Source organism: Lemur catta, chromosome 6 (genome assembly GCF_020740605.2).
Source record: "Lemur catta isolate mLemCat1 chromosome 6, mLemCat1.pri, whole genome shotgun sequence".
In the NCBI taxonomy this organism is placed as follows: domain Eukaryota; kingdom Metazoa; phylum Chordata; class Mammalia; order Primates; family Lemuridae; genus Lemur; species Lemur catta.
This window is the reverse complement of record NC_059133.1, coordinates 52,648,536-52,674,413: the sequence shown is the minus strand read 5'-3', so window position 1 is coordinate 52,674,413 and position 25,878 is coordinate 52,648,536. Positions and strand designations below refer to the sequence as shown.

General features: G+C 41.7%; 1 protein-coding gene and 1 pseudogene across 1 annotated transcript; both read left to right on the top strand.

Annotated features, from left to right (window-relative positions):
• Positions 1-4,426: 4,426 nt before the first annotated feature.
• Positions 4,427-5,177, top strand: LOC123640542 (annotated as a pseudogene).
• Positions 5,178-6,301: 1,124 nt separating this feature from the next.
• On the top strand, positions 6,302-24,602 carry HSD17B6 (hydroxysteroid 17-beta dehydrogenase 6). Its single transcript, XM_045553597.1, has 5 exons — positions 6,302-6,398; positions 11,751-12,080; positions 15,418-15,676; positions 20,035-20,198; positions 24,010-24,602. Exons 1-5 carry the CDS (start codon positions 6,311-6,313, stop codon positions 24,225-24,227), a joined length of 1,059 nt encoding a protein of 352 aa, XP_045409553.1. The 5' UTR covers positions 6,302-6,310; the 3' UTR covers positions 24,228-24,602.
• Positions 24,603-25,878: the final 1,276 nt, after the last annotated feature.

Below are 25,878 nucleotides of genomic sequence, written 5' to 3'. Positions count from 1 at the left end.
ACCGGGCATGGTGGCACATACCTGTAGTCCCAGCTACTCGGGAGGCTGAGGCAGGAGGATTGCTTGAGCCCAGGAGTTTGAGGTTGCTGTGAGCTAGGCTGATGCCACAGTAGTCTAGCCTGGGCAACAGAGTGAGACTGCATCAAAAAAAAAAAAAAAAAAGTAAGTATAAGGCATCAGCTGCTTGAGTATTTGCTAACTTTTTTCCCATTTGGCACAGGGAAGTGAGGTGACTTTTGGAATGAGGCTGAGATAGCCTCATTAATCAAAACATTATTCAAGTTTTAGTCTTGGACAAATGTTTCATCTTCAAAAAGAGTTTGGGGTAACCTGAAGTAAAAGACACCTATACAATAAGATTGTTAAAATGCAAATAGAAATACAAAAGAAATAGAAAATCAAAGAGGTGAAAAAGAAGAGAGGAAGAAAAAGTGCTGTCTACAGGCCTAGTAGAATTACTACAATTGAGCATTAAATTTGGTCTTGAACTTCTTTTTTTTTTTTTTTTTTTTTTTGAGACAGAGTCTCACTTTGTTGCCCGGGCTAGAGTGAGTGCCGTGGCATCAGCCTAGCTCACAGCAACCTCAGACTCCTGGGCTTAAGTGATCCTACTGCCTCAGCCTCCCGAGTAGCTGGGACTACAGGCATGAGCCACCATGCCCGGCTAATTTTTTTTGTATATATATTTTTTTAGTTGGCCAGATAATTTCTTTCTATTTTTAGTAGAGACGGGGTCTCACTCTTGCTCAGGCTGGTCTCGAACTCCTGACCTCGAGCGATCCACCCGCCTCGGCCTCCCAGAGCTAGGATTACAGGCGTGAGCCACCGCGCCCGGCCGGTCTTGAACTTCTAACATAATATTAATATGAAGAAGTAGATAATTCTAAACAATCAATAGTATACTATTTACTTAGAAAAGACAAAATCTTTCCTGGTACTAAATACGTGATAGGATTTATCATGTGGGATCATGAACAATGTGCAGATACAGTGTTCTTAATAAGAACTTTATAGCAAATGCGTACGTAATTTTCCTTGAACTATTTATTTTTGTTGTTCAGAGTTATTTTTATTTTTCTAATTTGAGTTTAAAACACACAGATCATAAGTGAACAGTTTAGTGAATTTTCACAAAATTAACACTCTATTATAATCATACAGGTAAAAAAATAGAACATTACCAGCACCACAAACGTCCCCTAACACTCCTGCAACCCTTCCTTCTCCCCAAAGGTAACCACTAATCTGATTTCTAGCAACACGAAGTAGTTTTCCCTATTTAAAATTTTATGTAGATGGAACCATACATTATGTGTTCTTTTATGTCACAACATTATGTTTGTGAGATTCATTCTTGTGTGTAGTTGTATTTCTTTGTATTTTGTTCATTTTTGTCACTGTATAGCATTCCATTGTATGGGAAATCTTGATTTATTTATTCATTCTACTGTCGGTGGATGTTTGGAGTATTTCCACCTTTTTGGGGGGATAGGGTCTTTGTCACTCAGGCTGGAATGCAGTGGTGAGATTGCAGCCTTGAACTCAAGGCTCATTGCAGCCTTGAACTCTTTAGCTCAAGGCATCTTCCTGCCTCAGTTTTCTGATGAGCTGGGACTACAAGCATACACTACCATGCTTGGCTACTTTAAAAAAATTTTTTTTTTGTAGAGATGAGGTCTCACTGTGTTGCTCAGATTGGTCTCAAACTCCTAGCCTCAAGCAATCCTCCCACCTTGGCTTCCCAAATTGCTGGGATTACAGGTGTGAGCCACCATGACTGGCCCTATTTCCAGCTTTTGGCCATTACAAATAATGCTGCTATACACACATCTTAGAGTGCAGGTATTTTGTTGCTGTATACCTAAAAGTAGAATCTGTGAGTGTAGGGAAGGTGGATCTTTATCTTTGGTAGATAAGTGTCCACCCAAAGAAGTGACTGAGGCAAAAATCTCAATCAATGGAGGTATATTAAGCCAAAGTTGAGGACGCATCTGGAGAAAACACGCAAATCTCAGACAAGGCTGTGGCTATTTTTACAAAGGGGAAGTTGGAACTTTCAGCATTTAAAGGCATACAGAGAGAAGGAATGGGTTAGGGGGTGGGTGTTGATGAGGCAAAGTGGTTAGTTACATTCTTGTGAGGCCCAGGAAATCTACATTTTACATAAAATAAATGAAATGTTAGAAGGGAAAAAGGGGGTGGAGGAAGCACCAATTATGTAGATGTCTCTGGGTAGGTGGAATAATGTCTCATTCTGTCTTCTCTCCAGTTCTATTACCTATAAAGATAAACTTGTAATTCATTATTAATGTGGAATCAAATAGGCTTTAGTTTTAGGTGCTAGACTACCGGGAGTTCGCAACTCTCCCAAAAAATCGGGTCCCAGGCAGGAACGTCACAAGAGATTGGAAATAAAAGAGACAGAGACAAAGTATAGATTAAAGTGATGGGGAAATCAGGGGTCCTCCAGCACTCCTGTGAACCAGGAGGCTACAAGTGAAGTCCCACATCAGTATTTATTCTTTTAGCAAATAATTATTATCAGTCACCGATTTACATGTACATATCATGAGTTTAAGTTTCAAGGTCCCCCAAAGTAACAATAAACAATAAACTAGCTAAGCATACACAAGTTAAAGATAAAATCATGAGTCAGCAGTACAGTGTATAATGCAAACGGGAACAAAGAGACCAGGTACTTCTTTCTACTTTATCTAGTTCTTCATTTACTGAGACAGGAAGTCAGGAGAGAGATAGGAACATTGCTTCAGGCTTAGAATAGCAAACTGCTCTTATCTGCTGCTCTGACATCCTTTGATTATTCTCTCCACCTTCGCCTTCAGATCCCAAGCCCGGGTCCATTTGTAGACTTCCAGGCTGTAGCCCTCAGGCTTCAAGTTGGGGTCCGTTTGCAGAAATCCCTGATTGGTGGCATGTCCCTCTCAAGGTCAAGCAGCTTTTGCTCAGTGAACTGACATGTCCATAGGTTGCTCTTTGGCGAAGTCCTGTCCCACTCCTGGGGTTCTCATGTCTCAACCCTAACCCTCAACACTAGACATAGTTACAATTTACATGTTCTTGCTTATGAGAGGTCAGCAAGGAATTTCTTTCATGAATGATCTGTGTGGCCAGTTCTTCACAGGTGCCTGAGGCCTTTACCTTCTCTTTTGTATAAGGAGTTGCGGGGGATGGCCCTGAGATTTTGATTTTCTTTTCACATAAGGACAAACCATTTTTTTTCAAATCTATTGAATCAGTTTACTCTTTCAACAGCGGTGCTCAGTTGTTCCACATTGTCAACCTTGTAACAGAGGGAATGGCCTGAAAAAGAGTAAAATGTTTTATGAGTTGTCTCTTTAAAACTCCCCCTACTTTTTTTCCAGAATTAAAACCTACATCCCTGCTTGAAGCCAGTAATCAGAGGGGCAGGGGAGTGTCCTTTTTTCTTTTTTTCTTTGTACCCACCCTTTGGTGGACTCTCATCCAGAGTCTCTTCAGACTTGGTTTTGTTGGGTTTATCTTCATTAAGCTTCACATGTTTCACTTGTTCAGACACTTTACTTACACTTTCGGTACCCTTGAAACACTTAGTTTGAAAGAAATGGTTATAGGCTGTAACAAAATGGTCCTTGTTAACTGTCCTGGCCACATTTTTAATGTTTCCTAATAATTAATGTTCTGCAAGAAACGAATCTGAACTGTGGTCCTACAGTATCTTGATAATGTCCTTCTTGGGCAGCTGTTCCATGGTCCCCACCCACTGGGGAATGGCTGCTGCCATCTTTCCCTGCTGCCTTTAACTTAAAACATTCCAAGCCTTTAGACAAAGCTGAAGACCCTCCCTTTAAAAGCTCTATATTTCTGCTTATAGTTAAGACTGTGGTACTTTAAGATGCAAGTCTGCCATACTCTTCATTTGCCAGCAAATTAATAAACTTCCCTTTCCTTGTTCTTGTTCTTCTGATGTGGCCTCAGGGACACGTGCCAAACTTTTAGTAACAACCTTTTTCAGTAAACATGGTGGGTGCATAGTGTCATCTAATTGTAAAAAAACAATTATTGGCTTTAAGAACACTTAGTCTGTAAGCTCAGTGTCAATGGAAGGGAACTCAAACTCTGTAAAATAATTTAAAGAGCTTTATTCGGAGCCCAGAGAGCTATGCTCAAGAAGCCTTGAGCAAGTAGCCTCCCTGTGGTTGGGTTACAGATTGGTTTTACGCATTTCAGGGAGATAGGAATTACAGGTAAAGTCATAAATCAATACATGGAAGGCATACATTGGTTTGGCCCCAAAAGGTGGAATATCTGGAAGCAGACGCATACAGGTTATAGGTGAGTTTAAAAAATCTTTGATTTGTAATTGGTTAAAGACATGAAGCTTTGTCTAAAGGCTTGGAATGTTTTAAGTTAAAGGCAGCAGGGAAAGATGGCAGCAGCCATTCCCCAGTGGGTGGGGACCATGGAACAGCTGCCCAAGAAGGACATTATCAAGATACTGTAGGACCACGGTTCAGATTCGTTTCTTGCAGAACATTAATTATTAGGAAACATTAAAAATGTGGCCAGGACAGTTAACAAGGACCATTTTGTTACAGCTTATAACCATTTCTTTTAAACTAAGTGTTTCAAGGGTACCGAAAGTGTAAGTAAAGTGTCTGAACAAGTGAAACATGTGAAGCTTAATGAAGATAAACCCAACAAAACCAAATCTGAAGAGACTCTGGATGAAGGTCCACCAAAATATGCAAAATCTGTCCTAAAAAAGGGAGATAAAACCAACTTTCCCAAAAAAGGAGATGTTGTTCACTGCTGGTATATAGGAACACTACAGGATGGGACTGTTTTTGATACTTATATTCAAACAAGTTCAAAATTCAAAGAAGAAGAAAAATGCCAACCCTTTAAGTTTTAAGGTCGAAGTAGGCAAAGTTATCAGAGGATGGGATGAAGCACTCTTGACTATGAGTAAAGGAGAAAAGCCTCAACTGGAGATTGAACCCCAGTGGGCTTATGGAAAGAAAGGACAGCCTGATGCCAAAATTGCACCAAATGCAAAACTCATTGTTAAAGTGGAATTAGTGGATATTGATCGAAATAGCTGTGATTCAGTTCTAAAGATATCAGCAATGATAAAACACGGCCTTGAAGAAGTGTATGTAACTAATGAGAGCTTGTAATGGAAGAGTCAACCGGAAAATTCAAGAAATTAAGTTAAAACTTATTTACTTGATCCCAACTTTTGAGAAATGTAGTCCTTATAAATCCCTGAAGTCAAATATTATACTACAGGTGTGCAAAATATTGGTCAAGGAACATGTTTTCCTTTTACCTCATGATGTAAACTAAAAGGCTCAATAAAAATTTATCCACCATCTTAAGAAAAAAGATAAGGAAGTCTGTCAATCAGAGAAAAGTCACTGGACATATAGGACATAGACTCGCGTGATCTGTTCAGTAAATTGATGGCCTGCAGATGTGGTTTAAGCTTTGTCTTGCATAGCCTTAGGCCTGTTAATGAGTCACAAAGGATATCTCCAAGAAGGGAAGGGGGCCTAAGGAGGCATGTTGGATCTCTCTTCTCATGGCCAGCAACTCAGCTTTAGGGTATTTCTGGAGTCCCCTTGGCCAAGAGGGGGTCAATTCTGTTGGCTGGGGAGAGTGCTTAAGATTTTATTTTAGTTCACACCAATGTGGGAGCAAAAGAATTTCATGGTGGATCATTTCAGGGGGCTATGTGCTGTTTATAAACTCACTCTTAGGATCAGTGACTAGTCTGATTGGAGCTTATAGACAAACCAGGTCTGAAGATTTTAATCAGAGAAAGGAATAAAGGCTAGTTCTTACTTCATAATGTACTATATTGCAGAGAGGGGTCCTCTACTTGAGGTTGAAAAAAGTCAAGGTGAACTAGCATGGCCCAGTGTAGTGATAAAGAACTGTAGAAATGATTGAGGATGTTGCAATACATCCGGTGGAAAAGTGGTGGTATAGTGCACCAGATAATGCATGTTACCAGGGTGAAAGTTCCTTCTGTGAAAGCTCAAGGAAAGAGGCAGGGCTCAGGGAGAAAGGCCTAAGATGGCAATAATAAGATAACAGCAATAAAGATAATACTAATATTTGACAATTATATAGTGGTTTACATGTGTTATCTCATTTAACCTCCTCAACAAATCACTGAGGTGTTCTTTTCCCATTTTGAAGATAAACACACAGGTACAGAGGCTAATTACTTACCAAAGGCCACACAGGAAGTATTAACAAATGATAAAGCTTGACTTTGAACCGAGGTAATCTGGCCTCAAAGTCTATGCTCCGGACTCTGCACTTTCCACAAAATCAGGGTTGGAACAGGGGAGCTCGCGCAGACGGCTTCTTGGAAAGGAAGACAAGGAGAAGTAAGCAGGGGATCAACAAGGTGGTCTCAGTGGTATCTCCATTTGTCTGTGCTCTGTACTTTCCACGTTCCAACTCTTTCCTCTCACCATTCCCTTTGCCTGAAATGCCCTCGCTTCTCATCTCTGCATATCAAATACTGCCTGTCCTAGAAGGCTCATCAAATCACACTTGTCCACTTAAAAGCTCTGTGGTTTGGATGGACCATGGACTGTGTGAGAGACAGGAGAGGGAGGAGAGGGAGGAAAGGCTGCGACTCAATCGGGAGGGCCTTGCCTAAGTAACTGAGGTTTTAGATTTAGATTTTACTTAGTAGGTTGGATGCTTTTCCGGTAGTAACATCAGAAGAGCTGTGCTATAGGAAAATTAACCAGACATCACTGTGTGGAAGTGAGAATGACATTGTGGGGACAGTGAGAAGGATTCTGTGGTAGGCCAAGCAAGAGGCATGGGAAATCCTCGCCTTTAGGGTGTAGAGGGGGAGGAAGAGCTGGAGGGGAAGGAAGGGGATGAGCGCTGTGACAGCTGCAGTGGAAGTCAAGAGAGGGGCATGTTCCCCAGATTGGGCAGTCAGAAAGGTCAAACCATGACTTCTGGTTGTGAGAGGTAGGAGCTGAGGGGGAAACATAGGCCAGAGCCAGACCCTGAAAGGTCTTCCAGGGAAAGGTAGTGTGGTATAGTGGTTAGATGCAAGGCTTCTGCAGGTAGACAGATTTGATCCTGTCTCTACTACTCACTGTTTGACCTTGGAAAAGCCACTTAATTTTTGCCTTAATTTGTGCCTCAGTTTACTCATGTGAAAAATGGGCATAATGTTAATAATTGTCATACCCTATGTTGTATGTATATAGTGTTTTGAACAATGCCCAGCACACAGGAAAGTTTTACATAACTGTTCACTATTATTATTATTATGTGTCAAGCTGAAGAGTTCTGACTTTATCTCAGGAGTGACAGGGAGCCACAGACAGATTGCAACAAGGACATGGCATGATCTGAAAGAAATCTCCTCCTTTACCCAAGACCAGGTTAGAATCTAAGAATCAGGTAAAAGCACTAGGAAAAAGTGCTAGATTTTTTTTTTTTCTTTTGAGACAGAGTCTTGCTCTGTCACCTGGGCTAGAGTGCTGTGGTATCAGCCTAGCTCACAGCAACCTCAAACTTCTGGGCTCAAATGATTCTCCTGCCTCAGCCTCCTGAGTAGCTGGGACTACAGGCATGGGCCACCACACCTGGCTAATTTTTCTTTTTTTAGTAGAGACAAGGTCTCAACTCTTGCTCAGGCTGGTCTCGAACTCCTGACCTCAAGTGATCCTCTTGCCTTGGCCTCCCAGAGTGCTAGGATTACAGGCGTGAGCCATAACACCTGGCTGAAAGTGCTAGCTATTGCAGCGAGGTCTGAGGTAGAGAGAAAGGGCCTTGGGCATTGACTGCTAGTAGGTCCTGGGTGAGCTCCGAGAGGGTTTCCAGAGAGTGATGGGAATGAAAGGTGGAGTGCAAGGGCTTAGGGAGCTCATGGGTGCCAAGAAAATAGAGGCCCTGTGCATATGCTCTTTGAATATTTTGGCCATATGGGATGAAAGAGAGAGAGAGAAAAAGAGAGAGAAGATGGTCACTAAATGGTGGCAGGGTAGGATGGTCTAAGGGAGAAGAAAAGAAAAAAGAAGGAGGATAGAAGACAGTATGGAGACATTTAGAACAGAGGTACCCTCAGTGGACCCTGGAAGCCCCCAAAATGATAGACAAAATGTTGTGGCTATGAATTAGAGTGTCCAGGCCATTGGTTTGTAAGTGGGATAATGGAGGTTGAGCTGATCTGGATTTTGGCAGGGAAGCAAGCAAAATGTAGGCTCCTCTGTGGAGGGAGAGCCAGATGAACATCATGAGGTTGGGAAATTGAGAAGGTTGGTAAATATTTGGAACAGTTGAGAAAACATAACGTAGGAATCAAATAGAGGCAAACAGAAAGTTTGCCTTGTATCAGCACGTGCTCAGCTGAGACAGTGTAGCATCAATTTGTTGTAGAAATAACAAGCTTGTTTTCTTTTCTTTTTTTTTTTTTTGAGACAGAATCTCACTCTGTTCCCCGGGCTAGAGTGCCGTGGCGTCAGCCTAGCTCACAGCAACCTCAAACTCCTGGGCTCAGGTGATCCTTCTGCCTCAGCCTCCCAAGTAGCTGGGACTACAGGCATGCACCACCATGCCCGGCTAATTTTTTTGTATATATTTTAGTTGTTTGGCTAATTTGTTTCTATTTTTAGTAGAGACGGGGGTCTCACTCTTGCTCAGGCTGGTCTCGAACTCCTGAGCTCAAACTATCCGCCCGCCTCAGCCTCCCAGAGTGCTAGGATTACAGGTGTGAGCCACCGTGCCCGGCCCAAGCTTGTTTTCTGACCTTGCTCTAGCACCACTGGGCAGGTGGCAACTAGAGAATGTGGATGGTAAAGGTTTTGGGGTGCTAGTGAGCACCCCTAAAATGGCCAACCATGAGACCCAGGCTGAATAAGGAGGTCAATGAAACCGTAAGAGGATTGTAGTGATAGAGGCTGAAGAAAAGAAAGGCACAGTGGGAGGAAAGCTGCAGGTAGAGGGGAAGGAGAGGGGGAAGGGAAGAGCCCCCAAAATGGTCTCAGCTGTTCAAGATCTTTGTGGGAGAATAGCTGCAGCCAATGACGGAGACGAAGATGGGGGCACGCCTGAAGTGAACAGTGGAAGGTCTTAGCTTATGTGTTGTGATTATGCAGGTGTTGTCTAGATTCAACTTCAAAGCTCATTAAAGAAAATTAACCAGGAAGCACCGTATGGATGAGAAGGGAGGAGACAGACAATGCGGTATAAGGAAGCTAAATTCTCATTTTCCATAACAGGAAGATAATGGAGAATGTCAAAAATTCATAAATCAAGAAATAGCAATGTAAGCACTGTATGTAAATCTTTCAGGTCGAAAGCAAAAACAGGGCCGGGTGCGGTGGCTCATGCCTATAATCCTAGCATTCTGGGAGGCTGAGCTGGGAGGATTGCTTGAGCTCAGGAGTTCAAGACCAGCCTGAACAAGAGCAAGATCACCCTGTCTCTGCAAAAAAATAGAAAAATTAGCCGGGCATGGTGACACATGCCTGTAGTCCTTGCTACTTAGGAGGCTGAGGCACGAGGATTGCTTGAGCCCAGGAGTGTCAGGTTGCAGTGAGCTATGATGATGTCACTGCACCCTATCCCAGGCAACAGAATGAGACCCTGTCTCAAAAAAAAAAAAAGCAAAACCGTAAGTAATTGCACAGCTTTTGTAGATGAATGGTTTGTAAAAATAAGCAGGCCTCTTTGGGTTTGATATCTGAAATATTCAGGGCATTTGATGATACCCTCAGGTATTTGATCCATGTTCAGGTTTGGTCTGGGGTTAGAGATGCTGCCTGACACAACTCTTCTGCAAATTCTCCTGCTACTAGGCATGTGATGGCTGGACAGTAATACCCAGGGAGGCTGTGAGGTCTGAGCTTCTCCCTAATGGGGGAAATGGATTTTCATCTTTGACTGGGATCAGGAAATTACTCTTTTAGTGAATAAAGAGACAGGATAAAGCGCTTTCTGTAACTGCAGTGCACCAGGGAATGCCAATCCGGCAGAACCGAGGCAGCTAGCCAGAAAACACAGTTCTCAAATTGGAGGGAGGCAGAAAGCTTCAGAGAAGGGAGGACAGAGAGGGGGTGAAGCGGGGGAAGGGGAAGGAAAAAGGAGAGTGAGAGAGGACAGACGGGGAGGGAGGGAGCATTGGATGCTTCTGCCAGCATTTTTCTCCCCTCATTGTCTCCTTTCATTTTACTCCCGGACGCCCTACATTGCCTTCTAGTTACTGGTTCCCTTCTCTCCTTCCTTGACCAGGCTTTTGAAAGAAGAGTCTCCACTTGGCTCTATTTCCTGCCCTCCAGTTCATCCATCAGCCTGCTGAGGATTGGCTTCTGTGCCTTTGCTTCCGAAGAGCCCTCCTGTTGAGATCACCAGTGCCCCCCTAACATGCAAGGGCCTTGGTGCCGCACTGCTGGTCCTCACCAAGGCCCTCTTCCCTTGGCTTCCATCAGCGTTCTTTCTCCTACTTCTCCAGCTCAATCTCCCTGCTATTTTTTTTCTCCCTCTCTTTTTTCTTAGGATATTTTGATTTAGAATTACTTAATTGATCTATAACATTTTTAAAGCATGTGCTATGTGCCATTCATTGTGGAGGGAGTAGTGAATTCTGCTAGACCAGGGGGCAGGTTAAGGGAGCTCAGGAAAATCTGCCTGGACCAATCTTGTCCCCTTTTTTGTCCAGTGCTGTACTTAATCTCTTAGTGCTCATCTATCAAATAGTGTGCCAGCCAGGGTAGGACCAAGGAGGAAGTCAGCGGCCAGAGCACTGGCGGAGCATCCATGTCAAACTACAGAGTTTGAATTGCATAGACTCACCTCATTCAGGATGTCTTAGTGGGCCCACACGTACCTTTGACCTCTATCTATGTTGTTATGAATGATGTTATTTCAGCCAACACCTATACTATAGATGGCCAAAAAATGGTGGACTTTGCTCCAGAACTCCATCTAGAAACATAGGCATCTGTGAATGCTTATTTCAACAATACTTCTGATTGGTCTATATTTACAAATTGCTTTGGATGCAATATCGCACCCAAACCACTGGGTCTCCTAACTGGTCTCCCTGCCTTCACCACACCCATTTCATCTGTCCTCCGCTGTCACTGTGAGACAGATCTTCCTAAAGCTAAATCTGGCCATCTTACTCCATAGTTTAATGTCTTCTAGTAGCACTCCTTCATTGCCTATCGGATATGTCTAAGGTCCAGATTCCTTAGTGTGGCCTACAAGATCCTTCATGATCTGACCTTCATTGTCTCATCCCCCATCTCTTCCTCTGTGTGTTCTGCACTGCAGCCCTGCAGAGCTGCTTGTAGGTATCAGAAGGTTTTGTTCTGCTCACTACTCCACCTGTGTACACATTGTTACTGCCTGGCATGTCCTTTCATCCTTGTCCACTTTTTGAACTCTCACTTATGCTACAGGAAGTAGTACCAAAATCACTGCTTCTGTGAAGCCATTTCTAACTTGGCAGGTAATCCTCCTTTGCAGCTTTCTGAGACTGTGTGTATACTTCTGTTATGGCACCTGTCATACTGCACTGCATTTGTTTGGTCACCTTCCTGAGTCCCCTCTCTAGACTGGCTTCTTGATGGTAGGACCAAGTATTAGCCTATACCGAGTCCCCAGTACCTAGAGCAATGCTTGGCACACAGTAAATACTGAATAGATATTGCTTAAAGAAAAAGGGAAGGAATAAAATGAAAGCTGTTCTCTTTCTATTGAAGAAGGACGTACCCTCAACATGTGGCTGTACCTGGCTGTCCTCGTGGGTCTGTACTACCTTGTGCGCTGGTACCGGGAGAGGCAGGTGGTGAGCCACCTCCGAGACAAGTACATCTTCATCACGGGCTGTGACTCGGGCTTTGGGAACCTGCTGGCCAGACAGCTGGACATGCGCGGCTTGAGGGTGCTGGCTGCGTGTCTGACGGAGAAGGGGGCCGAGGAGCTGAGTGCCCAGACGTCAGACAGGCTGGAGACGGTGATTCTGGATGTCACCAAGACCGAGAGCATCACTGCAGCCACCCAGTGGGTGAAGGAACATGTGGGAGACAGAGGTATGAAGTCTTTCCTCCTTTCATTTACTTAAAGCATGAAGATGCTAAGGTTATATATACAATTGTCCCTCGGTATCCATGGGGGATTGGTTCCAGGACTTCCTGTGGCTACCAAAATTTGTAGATGCTCAAGTCCCATACATAAAATGACATAGTATTTGCATATGACCTATGTACACCCTCCCATATACTTTAAATCCTCTCTAGATTACTTATAATAACTAATATAATGTTAATAATTGTTATGCTGTATTGTTTAGGGAACAATGACAAGAAAAATAATTCTGTACATGTTCAGTACAGATGTAGATTTTTTTTCTAATATGTTCCATCCATGGTTGGTTTGATCCATGGGTAGGAAGGGTCAACTGTATATATCAAAAGCAGGGCTTAAAAGGCAGGCTTTGTCATTTGAAGGACTGTCAAAATCTTTTGTGGTGTTTCATTTCCCTAACAATGTTTACATTGAAAGATGAACTCAACAGATTTGGGGCCATTATCTCACCTTGCAGGTAGACTATTTATAAACACAATTCTTTATGTTTGAAGAGTTTTGAAGGTGTTCTTAAGAAACTGATTCATCTTCCCTTGGTTGCTACTTAAAATATAGGCATTCCTTGAAGTCAGCCTTTGGTCCTCTTTTAAAAAAATTTTTTTTCATTTCGTTTTATTTGTTTTTAAAAATTAATACACTATTTCTCAGAGTTTTAGGAAATTGACCAGAAAGTACAGAGTTCCTATATTTTCCTGCCGCCAAGATTGCCCCTATTTTATTTATTTATTTATTTATTTATTTTTTAGACAAGGTCTCGCTCTGTTGCTCAGGCTAGTGTGCATATGGCCTCTGTGCTATGCACACCTGCTTATTTCTATTGTATTGTTACTGTTTTCCCATCTGTTAGACCGTGAGCTCCCTGAGGGTATGGGCCTCTCTGACCCGTTACTGTATTTCCAGCTTCTGGCACATGGTCTGGTACATGTTAAGGGCTCAACAAATGCTAAATGGATCCCATGTACTCATAGTTTTATCTATTGCCTTTATGCCCTTGATATCTAAATTCTCTCTTACTTCTCACACTTGAATTTCCAACTGCTTGCTGGATAGTGTTACTATCCCTTTGTTTACAAAGAATTGTTACCTCAGAGTCTTTTTCAATCGTTACATTTTCGATCTTTCTGTATCTCCGTATTTTATATGAAACTCTGGTAAGTAGCATATAGCTGATATAAAAAATAATCAGTCTGAATTTTTGTTTTTTAGCTAGAACATTTCATTCATCTATACTTAATTATTGATACATTTGGATTTATTTCTTTCATCTTAATTTTTTTTTCAGACAGAGTTTCTCTTTGTCGTCCAGGCTAGAGTGCCATGGTGTCAGCCTAGCTCATAGCAACCTCAAACTCCTGGGCTTAAGCGATCCTACTGCCTCAGCCTCCCCAGTAGCTGGGACTACAGGTGTGCACCACCATGCCCAGCTAGTTTTTTCTATTTTTAATAGAGATTGGGGCCTCGCTCTTGCTCAGCCTGGTCTCGAACTCCTGACATCAAGCCTTCCTTCCTGTCTTGGCCTCAAAGAGTGCCAGGATAACAGGCGTGAGCCACCGCGCCTGAGTCATCTTATTTTGAGCTTTTTTTTTTTTTTGGTCCCATTTTTTTCTGTTTCCTTTTTCTTCTCTTGATTGATTGAATTTTTTATTCCACTTTTCCCACTACTTAACTGTAATATACTCTGTATTTCTTTAGTGGTTTCTCCAGAAAATTTTTTTTGTTGTTGTTGTTGTGGAGACAGAGTCTCTCTCTTTTGCCCTGGCTAGAGTGCCATGGCGTCAGCCTAGCTCACAGCAACCTCAAACTCCTGGGCTCAAGCAATCCTCCTGCCTCAGCCTCCCGAGTTGCTGGGACTACAGGCATGCGCCACCATGCCTGACTAATTTTTTCTATATATATTTTTAGTTGTCCAGATAATTTCTTTCTATTTTTAGTAGAGACGGGGGTCTCGCGCTTGCTCAGGCTGGTCTCAAACTCCTTACCTTGAGTGATCCTCCCACCTCGGCCTCCCAGAGTGCCAGGATTACAGGCATGAGTCACCGCGCCCAGCCTATTTCTACAAGTTCTATTTGGTTCTTTTCCAAATCTGCTTGATCAGTTTTACAGTATTTTATCTTTATTAATTCCTTCAATCCCTTCTTTTATTTTAAAATGATATTCGGCATACTTATTTTATATTACATGCCTTATAATTCTAGTGTTCTAGTTTCTAAAGTCTTTGTTAGTGTTTTTCTGCTTTTTATTGCTTCTGCTGGTTCTTACATTTGATGCTTTGTTTCCTTGTGTGTTTAGTAATTTGTGACAAAGAGTCACTGCTTTTCTTAGAAACTCTCTCTGGTGATTCCTTGAGGCCTGACAAAGAGTCCTCCAGACAGATTTTTTTTAAAAAAATTAGAGACAGGGCCTTGCTATGTTGCCCAGGCTGAACTTGAACTCCTGCACTGAAGTGATCCTCCCATTTCAGCCTCCCAAGAAGCTGAGACTACAGGTGTTACTGAAAACTCGGTACTTGTCCCTGAGGCTGAATCAGTAAGACTAAAGAACAAGAACAAGTGGTTTGAGGAAAAAGGAAAGAGAAGTTTATTAAATTTTCTGGCAAATGAGGAAGGTGGCAGACTAGCATCTCAAAGACCACTATCCTGCCTTTACGCAGAAAAACAGGGCTTTTAAAAGGGTGATTTTCAGCTGTTGGGCTTGGGTCTATGTAACCTGTCATATGTCGTGGCTTTGGGCTATTGTTGTTTAACTATAACCAGTGGTTTTGATCTTGAGTTATTGCAACCTTATCTCCAGTGATGATGATCTTGTGACCCTTGTCTGGACAATTCTGTTGAACCATCTTCTGCGGTTTAAGCAAATAGAAGACAAACAGCAAGGAACATTTTTCTGCCTCTTTGATCACTGGCCTCAGGAAGGAATGCACATTTTAATTCCCAGAAAGGGAGGGGTTTTAAAGAGACAACTTGTGAAACATTTCATTGCCTTTTTTCAGACCTTTACCTCAGTTACACAGGTACACACCACTTCACCTGGCTCCCACCACAGAGTATTTCTGTTTGCTTCTACCAGGTGCCTGGGAGCACTCAGAGCACATGGCCACCTTAAACTTAATTCTTGGCTTGAGGTTTTTTAGACCACGCAGGTAGTATGAATTTGGGCTGCAAATTCTCATATGGAATGGATAATTCCTCAGAAGTGATTCTTACCCCTCTCTCCAACACCAAAGTTCAAGACAGATAATTTTTGCCTGAAACCAAACTCCTGATTTGACTCTTATTGTTTTAGGACTTTGGGGCCTGGTCAACAATGCAGGCATTATTGCCCCAGTTACATACTGCGAGTGGCAGAAAATTGAGGACTCTGTGAATACCCTCAAAGTGAACCTCATTGGGGTGATCCAGGTGACCTTGAGCATGCTCCCCTTGGTGAGGAGAGCTCGGGGGAGGATTGTCAATGTCTCCAGCTTTCTGGGAAGACTTGCCTCCACTGCTGGAATCTACTGTTGCTCCAAGTATGGGGTAGAAGCCTTTTCGGATATTCTGAGGTAACTCTTTTACATTAAAACAAAAACAACTATTGAGCACTTAAATATGTCTTAGGCATTGTGCTAGCTGCCCTCAACTACATTATCTTTTCTCATCATTCCCAAATCTTGAGACACAGATAATTTTTACTAGTCTATTTTATATAGAAAACTGTTAAATAGTAAGTGACTGAAAAAGAGAGCGTCACACTCAGTTGAGGTTTATTAAGCCAACATTTTAAGGACACACCCAGGAAAAGCACAGCCCCCAAATATCTGTTGTGGCCTGGGCTCTTTGTAGAAGAAATTGAGGATTTTGCATTTAAAGGAAAAAGGGGGTGCACAGGAAAAAGGGAGGGGTGAAAGAGGTGAGCAGTGAGGCAATTAATGGTATTCTTGTGAATTTCTATTTGGTGCCCAGTAAATCTACATAAGATAAGATGAACATTCATGCAAAGGGGTAGAGGAAGTAGTCAATGTTGTGAATCTTCTTAGGGTGGGTAGAAGAGTGACCATATCTCTCCTTTGGCTTACATTTGTGGAGATAAACTTGAAATCGACATTTAAGAGTTCATTCAGGCTATAGTCCTAAGATTATAATTGACATGTACTCATTTTATGGGGGCTATATATCTAAAAGGGCTTTTTTTTTTTTTTTTTTTTTTAGGGCTGAAGGAAGTAAGAAATATTTTAACCCAAAACACATTTCTTTCTTACATTTTGAGGTGACTACAGGCAAACAGGAATATGTTGCAAGGCTGTCTAGGTTGGGAGGCTGGGGGAGAGATTTGCATTTGTAAAGAACCTCTGTTAAATGCAGCCAGGCCTTGCCTGTTAGATCTGGGATGGTCTGCATACAGTCTAGCACCCTTAAAAGTCCAAATAAAAATGTTTCCTTGAGGGCTGTTACCATGAGGTTTATCTGCACAAGACCACCTTGCCAGCCAGGCTTCTTTTTTCCCTCCCATACCGAGTCCAAAGAGAAAAATCCTGTTTATACTGAAGGAGCTCAGGATGTTTCACCCCAAAATATGACTCCTTGGTATAAAGAATATTTTGAATTAAAGGCTCTTAGAGATCTAAAGGCCTTGGAAGGGGCTTTCCCTCTATCTGCATAACCAGATGGACCCATCAAAAGAACAGTGGACTTGCCTTCCCCTCCCTGTTATCTCAATATATTACAGGAAAGAAGATCAAGAATGCAACCAGACTTGGGCGGTTGCGGTTGCGGTGACTCATGCCTGTAATCCTAGCACTTTGGGAAGCCAAGGCGGGTAGATCGTTTGAGCTCAGGAGTTTGAGACCAGCCTGAGCAAGAGCGAGACCTCTCTCTAAAAATATAAAAAAAAAAAAAAAGGAAAGAAAAGAAAAGAATGCAACCAGACCTGACCCGAATCATTTTATTTCATTTTATTTTTTTTGAGACTGAGTTTTACTCTGTCATCCTAGGTGGAGTACAGTGGTGTCGTCATAGCTCACTGCAACCTCAAACTCCTGGGCTCAAGCAATCCTCCTACCTCAGCCTCCTGAGTAGCTGGGACTACAGATGTGTGCCACTATGCCTGGCTAATTTTTTTGTTTTCTGTAGAGATGGGATCTTGCTGTGTTGCTCAGGCTGGTCCTGAACTCTTGGTCTCAAGTGATCCTCCTGCCTTGTCCTTCCAAAGTGCTAGGATTACAGGCATGAGCCACAGTACCAGCTACTTCTTTCCTTTATAATTAATACATACATACATATATATATATATATATGTTATTTTTTTTTAAAGAGATGGGGCCTCGCTATGTCACCCAGGCTGAAGTGCAGTGGCTACTCATAGGCACAATCACAGGGACAACAGCCTTAGACTCCTGAACTCGAATGATCTCCCACCTCAGCCTCCTGAGTAGCTGGGATTATAGGACCATGCCACCATGCCCAGCCTATTTCTCTTATATTTTAATTCCTGAGAGAATCATATTGGCTGAGTTCATTTTGTGTGTGTGTGTGCCAGGTAACACCACATTGTGTGACATTTTTGTGCACTTATTATGTGTGAGGCACTATTGTAAGTAGTTTATATTCATTAAATCATTTAACTTTCTTAGCATGAGCTGGCCTTGGGGAAGTTTCACTTGGAAATGTGTGAATATTATAGGTGGTATGCATTCACTTTCTGTGCCTACTATTTTTTTTTTTCTTTTTTTTGAGACAGAGTCTCACTCTGTTGCCCGGGCTAGAGTGCCATGGCGTCAGCCTAGCTCACAGCAACCTCAAGCTCCTGGGCTCAAGCAATCCTTCTGCCTCAGCCTCCCGAGTAGCTGGGACTACAGGCATGCGCCACTAGGCCCGGCTAATTTTTTCTATATATTTTTGGCTGTCTAGATCATTTCTTTCTATTTTTAGTAGAGACGGGGTCTCGCTGTTGCTCAGGCTGGTCTCAAACTCTTGACCTCGAGCGATCCTCCTGCCTCGGCCTCCCAGAGTGCTAGGATTACAGGCGTGAGCCACTGCGCCCGGCCTGTGGCTACTATTAATATAATAAATTATCACAAGTAATTATGGTATGTAGTATCTTAAAACAACACATATTTATTCTGTCATAGTTCAGGAGGCTGAAATCAGTATCACTGGGTCAAAATCAAGGTGTTGACAGGGCCACATTCTTTCCGAAGGCTCTAGGAGAGAATCTGTTACTCGCCTCTTTTAGCATTCTTTGGCTTGTGCCTCCATGGCCACATTACCTTCAACACTGTCAGTCATCAAGTCTGCCTCCGATGCTTATGACTGCATTTAGGGCCCACTCAGATAATCTAGGCTAATCTCCCTATCGCAAGACTCTTAATTTAATCATATCTGCAAAGCCTTTGCCACATAAGGTAACATTTACATATTCCAGGGATTAGGACTTTATATCTTTGGAGGCCATTATTTAGCTCATCACATACCATGACTGGCATGTGAGTGTTATAGTTTGCATGTTATATTACCTGCCTAGGAAGGAAACAGGGACATAGCCAAGGAAATTATGGGAGTTGTTACCCCGTGGCAGGCACCTCACCTGGCTTCCTGCCTATCCAGGGTTCTGTCTATCACACTGAGCTGCTGCCCACTGATTTGTCACCACCTAGGACTGATCTCTTGGACTCCTTGACTCTTCCCTAGACTAAGAGCAAAGATCTATCATTCCAACATTCAAATCTTTTAGAAAATGCAAGTTCTCCCTAGTTGTGCTAAGGATAAACAAGGAAAGGAAGTTTTGTCCGACATTTGGATGGGAGTGTTAAAGGGGAGTGGAAATGTTGTGGTGCGGTAAGAATCAGAGTGAGAAAACCCAAGGGGAAGTGAAATTCAGAGGAGAAGAGTCACCTCTGGCTTGCATAGCCCTTTCCTCTTCCCCTCGACACACGGGCACCTGGAGACTGTTTTCTGAAACTCTAACATGGAAGGTTTTAGGTTTTGCTTTGATAAGGGAGGCTTTTCCTTTAGAACAGTGGTTCTTAAACTTTAGCATGCCTGCAGCGTATACTCTACTGTGGTGTGCAATGGCATCTTACTTCACTTGGGGTAGGCAGCACTTAGTACAGTGCCTAGCACATAGTCAGCCCTTGATAAGTATTTTTGGAACTGTTTGTTGAATTAACCTGAATATTCTGGAGTGACCATTGACTTGTAATTTTAATGCTCACATCATATATCATTAATGATCTCTTGTAGTCTTTGAACACACTGTAATTTTCCATGGGCCTGTGCTTTCACTTGTGTAATTCTCACTGCTGGGTTTGCCACTCTTCCCTTTTCTTCACTTGGAAATTTCCACTCTGTCCCCTATGGCTCAATTGAAATGTTATCTCCTCACTGAAGCCTTCCCCGACTCCCTCAGAAAATCTATCTGTATCTTCCTCTGTACTTTAATAGCCCCTTGAACATCTCCCCTTTATAATTCTTTTGAGTTGTGTTACAATTATTCACTTACTTGTTGGACTTAACTGCTATGAATTTTTTGAGATGAGGAACTGAGTTTTAATCTTCTGAGATTGTGCATGTAAAACACTTAGCACAGTGCCTGCCATAATACATGCTAATTTTATATATCACTACTTTTATTCCTCATGCCTCTAGTGTCTAGCCTATGATAGGTACTTAATAACTGTTTATTAAAAGAGCGATTGCAGAATTGAATGGTTAGGGTAGTTGATATAATCATGTCCCAGTTGTTGAACCTAAGGATGTTTAAATTTTTATTTTTTCTTTCCACTTCTTTATCCTTTAAAACATTCAAGAAAGATATTTTAATAATCTCATAATAACCTTTTTTTGTTTTGTTTTTCCCTCCCTGAGACATAGAAATGGTGATGTATTTCAATCAAAGGAGTTAACTTGAGGAATTTTATTTCAGGCGTGAACTTCGACATTTTGGTGTGAAAATCAGCATAATTGAACCTGGTTACTTCAAAACGGGAATGACAGAGGTGAAGAAGTCCTTAGGGAAAGTGAAGCAAGCCTGGGAAGAAGCCCCTGTGCATATTAAGGAGTCCTATGGACAGCAGTTTTTTGATGCCTGTAAGCTTTATTCTTTTGATAGGGATAATGAGTACCCTTGCATGAGGAGAAAAGAGGGTTGGTGGGCAATGATTGACAGATCCTCTAAGAACAAAGATTCTTTTTTTTTATTTATGTATATATATATATATATATATATATATTTTTTTTAAATTTAAAAGAGGTTTATTCTGAGTCAAATATGTGCGACCCTGGCCCAGACAGCCATGCCCAAGAAGCCCTGAGCAAGTGGTTCCTGAGAACAAAGATTCTGACACAAAGCCATGCCAGGACAGGAGATCAGGAAGGTCCTAGTGCTCTGATGGCCATTCTGGTTGAGGAAGGGAACATGTAGGCAGCCTGGGGCCAGGGTCTTCCCTGCCCTGTTAGCTGTGGGCCTGGCCACCTAAGCTCTGGGAGGTGTTACATACTTGGAGGCATGGAACCTCTGGATCTTGAGAGGGGGTGCCCCTTGATAGTTTGGCAGGGGTGGTGTGAGATGTCTGCACAGTGAAAGCGCAGTCTTCATTGTTGTTTACCCTTTTAGTAACAGAGGGCCTACCACAAACTATGTGTCTTATTGTGACAGGAGAGAGAGTGTAGGCTGGAGGAGGTAAGTGGGAGAGGACAAGGTTTGCAGGGCCCTACCGGCCACTCCCAGAGACTAGACCTCTCAAGTGCAGGCCACAGGAGCCTTGTGGGAGTGACATTGTTCAGTTTCATGTAATAACATCATTCTGATGACCCGGAGGAGGAGGCGGCAGTGGCGTGGGTTGGAGTCAAGGCAGTCATCTTAGTAGAAGTAAGCCATGCATGCTGGTATGCGGCTGCACCTCCTTGGGGGGATTCTTTATCTTCACACAAAGATGTCAGCAACTTGCCCAGCCTGAAGGGAGATGCTCTCTTTTCTATTTCACAAAAAGGCAGTGGATAGGCCCAGTCCTGTCATTGGCTTTGGGTGATATACTAGTCCAGAGAAAGGGAGAAGGTACAGATAGAAGATTGTCAACTTCGAGCCCGGTCTTCTGGGTGCACCAGGCCTAAGAGGGTCACCATCAACAGAGGGGAGAGAAGTTGAATTAGAGAAAGGCTGACAAGACAGTGCCTGAGCCTTTCAGAACTCATCCAGTTGGGGAACTACAGTTCCCACATGCTAGAGAGTTGGTCATTGTTATAAGCTCCTCCTCATCTAAAGTTTTCAGCTATTGGGGAACTTTTTTCCCTTTGTGGGTATGTGTAGTTTAACAGTAGAAATCAATGGGAACCTAGAATTGTCTATGAAGTTACTATACATAAAAGATAGGATATATGTATTTTCTAATTTAAAAGGAATTGAAATGATTTATATATTTGTCCATGGATCAGAATAATCTAGATCAGTGCTGTCTGATAGAAATATAATGAGAGCCACATACGTTATCTTAGATTTTCTAGTAGCTATATTAAAGGAAGGAAAAAGAAACAGGTAAAACTAATTTTAATAATAAATTTTTTTTTTTTTGAGACAGAGTCTCGCTCTGTTGCCCAGACTAGAGTGAGTGCTGTGGCGTCAGCCTAGCTCACAGCAACCTCAAACTCCTGGGCTTAAGCAATCCTCCTGCCTCAGCCTCCCGAGTAGCTGGGACTATAGGCATGCGCCACCATGCCTGGCTAATTTTTTTCTATATATATTTTTTAGTTGGCCAGATAATTTCTTTCTATTTTTAGTAGAGACGAGGTCTCGCTCTTGCTCATGCTGGTCTCGAACTCCTGACCTCCAGTGATCCACCTGCCTTGGCCTCCCAGAGTGCTAGTAATAATACATTTTATTTCATCTAATATATCCAAAATGCTGCCATCTTAACATTTATTATAAATATAAATGTTATTAATAAGATATTTTATATTCTTTCTCCTGTTAGTCTTTGAAAATTGGTTTGTGTTTTACACTTGCAGCATTTCTTAACTTGGATGCTAAATTTTCCTAGGAAATATTATATTTGTATTATTCAGATTTAATAAAATTTACAGTTGCCAGCATATTATTTATAATAGCCCAAAGTAGAAATAAATCAAATGTCCATCAATTGATGAATGGATGAACAAAATGTGATATAGCCATATGTTGGAGTGTTATTAATATTTGGCAACCAAAAGGAGTGAAGTCCTGATACATGCTATAACATGGATAAACTTTGAAAACATTTTGCTCAGTAAGGAAGCCAAGTTGCAAGGAACCACAAGGTATGATTCCATTTATATGAAATGTCCAGAAAAGGCAAATCCATAGAGACAGAAAATAGATTACTAGTTGCCTGAGCTGGGGGAGTTGGTGAGAAATGGAAACGATCTCTAATGGGTACAGGGTTTCTTTTGGGGATGATGGAAATATTCTAAATTTAAATTATGATGATGGTTACACAACTCTGAATATACTGAAAACCATTCATTCAAATACTTTATTTATTTTTATTTTTATTTTTTTTGAGACAGAGTCTCACTCTGTAGCCCAGGCTAGAGTGCCGTGGCATCAGCCTAGCTCACAGCAACCTCAAACTCCTGGGCTCAAGCAATCCTACTGCCTCAGCCTCCCAAGTAGCTCGGACTACAGGCATGCGCCACCATGCACGGTTAATTTTTTCTATATATTTTTAGTTGTCCAGCTAATTTCTTTCTATTTTAGTAGACAGAGGGTGTCGCTCTTGCTCAGGCTGGTCTTGAACTCCTGACCTTGAGCGCTCCTCCTGCCTCGGCCTCCCAGAGTGCTAGGATTATAGGCATGAACCACCGCACCCAGCCCATATACTTTAAATGACTGAATTTTGTGATATATAAATTATATCTCAAAGATGATATAAACATTTCCAGTTGGAAAAGTAGATTCACATATACCTATGTTGTTCCAAACACACGTAAAAGTTTTCCAGCAACAGAGTGTGGCATGATAAACAATGGAGACTTGGAAGAGTGGGGGGAGTGGGAGGCAGGTGGATGATGAAAAATTACTTAATGGGTACAAGGTACATTACTCCAATGATGGATACACTAAAAGCCCTGACTTAAGCATTATGTAGTATATCAGCGTAACACAATGATACTTGTACCCCACAAATTTATACAAATAAAAATTTAAAAAAAGTTTTCCAGTAATGGAATTGAATTTTAAAATTAAACTTAATTAAAATTAAATAAAATTAAAAATTCAGTTTTCAGTCACACTAGCTATATTTTAAGTGCTCCATAGCTACATGTGGCTAGGCTCATGCCTGCAATCCCAAAACGTTGAGAGGCTGAGGCAGGATGATTGCTTCAGGCCAGGAGTTCAAGACCAGTCTGGGGAATATAGCAAGACCTCATCTCTACAAAAAATAGGAAAAATTAGCCAGGCATGGTGGTACATGCCTATAATCCTAGCTACTCGGGAGGCTGAGGCAGGAGGATGGCTTGAGCCCAGGAGTTTGAGGCTGCTGTGAGCTATGATTGCTCCACTGCACTCCAGCCTGGGCAACAGAATGAGACCCTGTGTTTAAAAAAAAAAAAAGCTACATGTGGCTAGTGGCTATCATATTGGGAAGCACAGTCTAAATTGTCTTAATCTAGGCCGGGTGTGATGGCTCATGCCTGTAATCCTAGTACTCTGGGAGGCCGAGGTGCGTGGATCATTTGAGCTCAGGAGTTCGAGACCAGCCTGAGCAAGAGCAGGACCCCGTCTCTACTTTAAAAAAAAAAAAAAATAGATTGTCTTAATCCTTGTAGAAAGTAAACATGGTTCTACTTCTGTGACTACATGCAAGGGGATTTAAAAATATGAGGGAATAAGATTGTTGACCATCATTTCTCTTTTCACCTATAGTTTACAATGGCGTCAAACAAGGGCTGTTGGGATGTAGCACAAACCTGAACCACGTTACTGACTGCATGGAACATGCTCTGACATCTGTGCATCCTCGTACTCGATATTCAGCTGGATGGGATGCTCAATTTTACTTCATCCCTCTATCTTATTTACCTACATCACTGGCAGACTACATATTAACTCGATCTTGGCCCAAACCAGCCCAGGTAGCATAAAAAAACTGGTTTGGTGGCTCTTGGAATGAAGATAAAAGTCTGGCATTAGTGTCTCAGGCATCCTTATTTAGAACCCAAAATTTCTGTCACAATAAGCTTTCTTGCCTAAACTCATTTATCTGACATTACTTCTGAGAACCCTTTCCCGACTGCACTTCTCTTCCTTAGTCTGACGAGTTGCTTCCCTGGTCTCAGCACGTCAGGATGTCTGTCTACCCTAGTACTTATCGCACTGTCATCAAAGTGTTGGGTAACTTAGCTATCTTTTCCACTGGATTGTAAAATTTTGACGACTTCAGATTCCCCTGGGGCCCTCCAGTATTTGGCACATGAAGATTTGTTGAGTAAATGAATAAAAACACTACCTCTGGTTCACTTGTCTCCCTACATCCATGGTAAATAAGGGTTTGGAGCTGGAGTATGGTTTTAAATAATAATCCAAATCTTGATCCTTAGGACATGCGAGTCCCACCTTCCAGAATGACCTGCCCCAGGTGACCTTTTCCTCCTGGGAAGTCCTGTGCCCCTTCGTCAACAGTGTTCCCGAACTGCCTTCTGTTTTCTATCCACAGACTTCTCCCCCACTGTAGATTATAACATTCTGGAGAGCAATATGCCCCGCAAGGTACCCAGCCCTGGGCCTGGCCAGATATACACACAGTAAATATTTGTGGAATAAGGGGAGGTAAATAATTTTCCAGCACCAATACATCAGATTGAAAGGAGCAAATCCTAATATGGCAAAATATCTTAAAGCCCTATCTTTGATTTTCAAGACAAGTTGTTTATTTTAAACTCTTGTCAAGGAAAGATGAGGACAAGTGCAGAGAGGTGAACATGCACATCCTAAAATTCAATGAGGTGTTTTGAAGAGTTTTTGAACATGGGAAAAATGTTAAGATATAATGTTACTTGGAAAAAAAAAAACCAGATGTAAAATGGTATATGATCCCAAATATGGGGTGACCAAATAATTTATTGCCAGGACATCTTTGCAAATGAAAGATGGTGCTAAAATAATTAATAATTTTTGAAATATTTATTAACAGACAAATTCATTTTTAATTTATTAGAATGCATACAATATTTCTCAAATCTATTTTAAAAATAAAAATATGTTTTTCTAAAAATAATACCTGTGAATATTGAAGCATAAAATCTTTTTTTACATACAATTGTTTTAAAAAACAATTTTATTTGAAAAAATGATTTTCTTCATGCATCTTACAGTTCAGTGTCCTTAATCTTTCATGAAAAAGTATATGAATGATGTTCACCTAATTTAGAAAGGCCTCTCATAGCTTTGATGCAGCAACAATTGATAGCATGCTTTCACATAAACACTAGGAATAAAGATATAGCATCAAGTCAATTGAGGGGTGAATTACATCAACAATATATGCTTTTCAAAAAATCACAAATTTTTTGAATGTCAAGAAAGTATACGTTGAATGCAATTAAACTCCTCCAAAGAAAAATCAATCTCCTATTCCTTTTAAATATACATACCAAGTCAATTTAATGCATATAATTACACTTCTCCAAAAAAATCAATCACCTGCTCCCTTCAAACATACATACAAATCAATTATCTAATTATTTTGACTTTGGATTATTCTCTGTAATCAACACTCTTGATTTAGAGTAATGT